This window comes from Octopus bimaculoides, chromosome 5 (assembly GCF_001194135.2).
Source record: "Octopus bimaculoides isolate UCB-OBI-ISO-001 chromosome 5, ASM119413v2, whole genome shotgun sequence".
Lineage (NCBI taxonomy): Eukaryota > Metazoa > Mollusca > Cephalopoda > Octopoda > Octopodidae > Octopus > Octopus bimaculoides.
The window spans coordinates 14,910,662-14,914,228 of NC_068985.1; the positions used below are offsets into that span (position 1 = coordinate 14,910,662).

General features: G+C 35.8%; 1 protein-coding gene across 1 annotated transcript in view; it reads right to left on the reverse strand.

The window, feature by feature from the left end:
* Positions 1 to 3,567, reverse strand: part of LOC106880591 (transcription factor RFX4-like) — an 85,915-nt gene that overhangs the window by 4,780 nt on the left and 77,568 nt on the right. The window contains 1 exon segment of the mRNA XM_052968016.1: positions 2,824 to 2,953. Within this exon segment, the coding sequence (XP_052823976.1) occupies positions 2,824 to 2,953 (130 nt within the window).

Here is a 3,567-nt window from a genome sequence, read left to right on the forward strand (position 1 = left end):
TATAATCCAGGAGACTTAGGGGTTGAGGATTCAACCCACTAAGGGATAATATCTATCCAATATACTGCTGGGTGGGTACCCAATTATTGTTACACTAGTGTTATACCAAATGCAATAAGTGGGTGCGGGTAAAAGGAGGTTATTTTACCCTAAATTTATATAGCAATTAGAAAATGGAGGAGGATATGCGGTATCCATCGACTTGCAGACAATTAAGGTTACAAATATAAAGGACATTTAGTAAGTGGAGAAGGGACAGAAACTTACGGCTGTTTCGGCCTGAAACAGCTGTAAGCTTCTGTCCTTTCTCCAATTGCTAAATGTCCTTTATATTTGTAACCTTAATTGTTAATATGACATGGTATGTCATAAGTATCTGTATATTGCGGTTTTTGTCAATTTAGTTATAAAATAAACAGATTAATCAACGGAATACACTGTCTGCAAGTCGATGGATACCGCATATTCTCCTCCATTTTCTCATTGCTATATATATATACCGTATTTTAACGTTTATAAGGAATCCCCTTATTTTTGGGGCTTAACATTTGGAATAAAGGTTTTATAAGGGATTATAATACTATCCATGTATAAGAAACTCCCATATTTTTAACCTAATTTTTGACAAAAAAGGGTTCCTTATACACGTTAAAATACAGTGTATATATATATATATATATATATATATATAAAACCAAAAAAAGCAACACGGATTTTAAAGGTTATTGCAGTACGCACGTTTCATGCTACTCCACTTATTTAAGTAATGCGAGCATGACATTAAATGCAAAATGCAGAGCAATCTTCAGCTGCACAAAGATATAGAAAATTTACTAAAAACTTCAGCAGAATGGACATATTACAGTTGTGGCAACATTTAAAATCTAAGTGGGAAGAAGAATACATAAAAAACCATTTAATGTAATGCTCGCATTACTTAAATAAATGGAGTAGCATGAAACGTGCGTACTGCAATAACCTTTAAAATCTATGTTGCTTTTTTTGATTTTTGATCACCTTGCTTTTGAAATTGTTTGGATAATACCACACTATATTCTGGAGGGAAAAGCAATGGGCTGCAGAAAATTTGCCTCAACAAATTGCGTCTGATCCATGTAAACATGGAAAAGTGGACGTTAAAAAATGATAATGCCATTATGAATAATTTTTTAATAAAAAGTATTAACCAACAAACTCATTGATGAGGATATCTTGTTGAGCGGGTGAACGTGCCACCTGTTGTAGCTTAGCCCCCAGATTAACCTTAATCGCATAAACCACTACTCGAATACGTTCCAGCTGCAACTAAACTGCTTTTGTTCAGACAAAATGTATTCAAGGCTTATATTATCCAATTCCTTCCTTCCACTTACAAGACAGCAGTGTGTGATTTCTGGCAAGCTTGACTGAGATTTCTAGCAAGTCAGGTGACCTCATATATTCTCTTCATTGGCTTTTGCTATTTGTATGTGTTTGCTTGTGTGTGTGTGTGTGTGTGTGTGTGTGTGTGTGTGTGTGTGTGTGTGTGTGTGTGTGTGTGTGTGTGTGTGTGTGTGTGTGTGTGTGTGTGTGTGTGTGTGTGTGTGTGTGTGTGTGTAGGAATCTGTCTATATCCTTGGTCTAAAAGAATGTAGAGGCTTATAAATTGTAAGTAAGGACAGGCAGGTTTTATAATTGATCGTGGGACCGTATTCAGTTTCGGTGCTGTCAGATTCATGCACGTCCCCTAAGTCATGTCAGGATGGTCACGCCTGTAATACCTTTGTTCGGAAGTCTGCTTTGTCTACCGGGCCTCACCTTCGGTTAACCAATAAGAACCCGGAATTTTCAATTTGTACCTCATTAAACGTTGCAAGGCGCATGCGTGACGGTGTAATAACAAGCACGCTTTCCAACCACACTGTTTCAGATTCATTGTCACTGAGTGGCACCTTGAGCAAGTGTGTCTTTTGCTATAGCCTTGGGCCAACCAAAGCCTTGTGAGTAGATTTGGGATAAAAATCAAAATTTACAGGTAAAAACTCAATTAAATTCAATTTATCAAAAATTTAAATTAAATTAAGTTTCACAGTATATAATATATAAATATATAAATATATAATTTAGAGAAAAGAACCAAAGTTCTTGAACTCATCCATGAAAATTCACAGTCACATATAGAAAAATTTAATCAGTAAATACACTAAAAATAAATATAATAAAATACAAAGTAATAATCATAAAATAATAAAATAATATTTTATGATTATTACTTTGTATTTTATTATACTTCTTTTTAGTGTATTTACTTATTAAATTTTTCTATATGTGACTGTGAATTTTCATGGATGAGTTCAAGAACTGTGGTTCTTTTCTCTAAATTATATATTTATATATATATATATATATGTATATATATATATATATCTGCTGCCTCGGAAATCTGCAATGGCTCCATAACTACCGTCTCGGCTATAACCTTGGAGCCCTAGTAATCCGTTACAGCACTTACCTAGCGTATCTAATCGCTTAGATCACTTGTAAACTAAACCCCCATACAGTGTGTGTGTGTGTGTGTGTGTGTGTGTGTGTGTGTGTGTATTTGTGTATTTGTGTGTATGTATCTGTGTTTATCCTCCACCATCGCTTGACAACCGGTGTTGGTGTGTTTATGTACCCGTAACCTAGCTGCTCACCAAAGAGACCGATAGAACAAGTACCAGACTGATAATTCTTCAAGGCAGTGCCCCAGCATGACCGCTTTCTAATGACTGAAGCAAGTAAAAGGTAAAAGTTAAAACCTCTGCAGATAACGAATATGTTTGCCAAGTCCCTCGTACTCACCTGTGATGAAACATCGTAGCTGTACATAGAATGGGAGTTTTGCGTGTCCATGTTTACTGGATGTTGATTGGTTAATGTCTGTCCGTAGGCCATGTGATACGACTGACATTGCTGATACGTAGGACTGCAACTGTAAGAAGAATAAAGAGAGAAAAAAATCACCATTAATATTAGATTCAAATTTTGGCGCAAGGCCAACAAGTTCGGGGGAGGTGTTAAGTCAATTACATCGACCCCGGGGTTTAACTGGTACTTATTTTATCGACCCCGAAAGGATGACAGGCATTAGCGTACCGGAGTAAATTCTGATATTCATCAATAAAAGTGGGATCTTTCTGAATTGACGGGAACCACTTGTTTTCTTAACGAAACACTTTCAAACTTGGGATACTGGTAGAATGTGTCATATAAGACATCTTTTTCTCTTAGCCTTCTAAACAAAAATTTATATATTGCAAGTTATTTCATGTTAAAGTTGTCGTATTTCTGTAATTTCAACCAATCACTGACATCTATTCAGCTGAATACAGTTACTGCTGTTTTTGTAAACAATATTTTTTGCCGGTGTCAAGATCGTTATTCCCTGTTAATCCCTATTAAGGGTTATTCCTAGTAAGGGTTATAACCCTAGTTATTCCTTAGTAAGGGTTTAGGGGTTTTAGGGTTAGGGTTCGGGTTTTAGAGTTAGGGTTAGTTTTAGGGTTATGGGTCGGGTTATGATTATTTTTGCCATAACCTAACTCA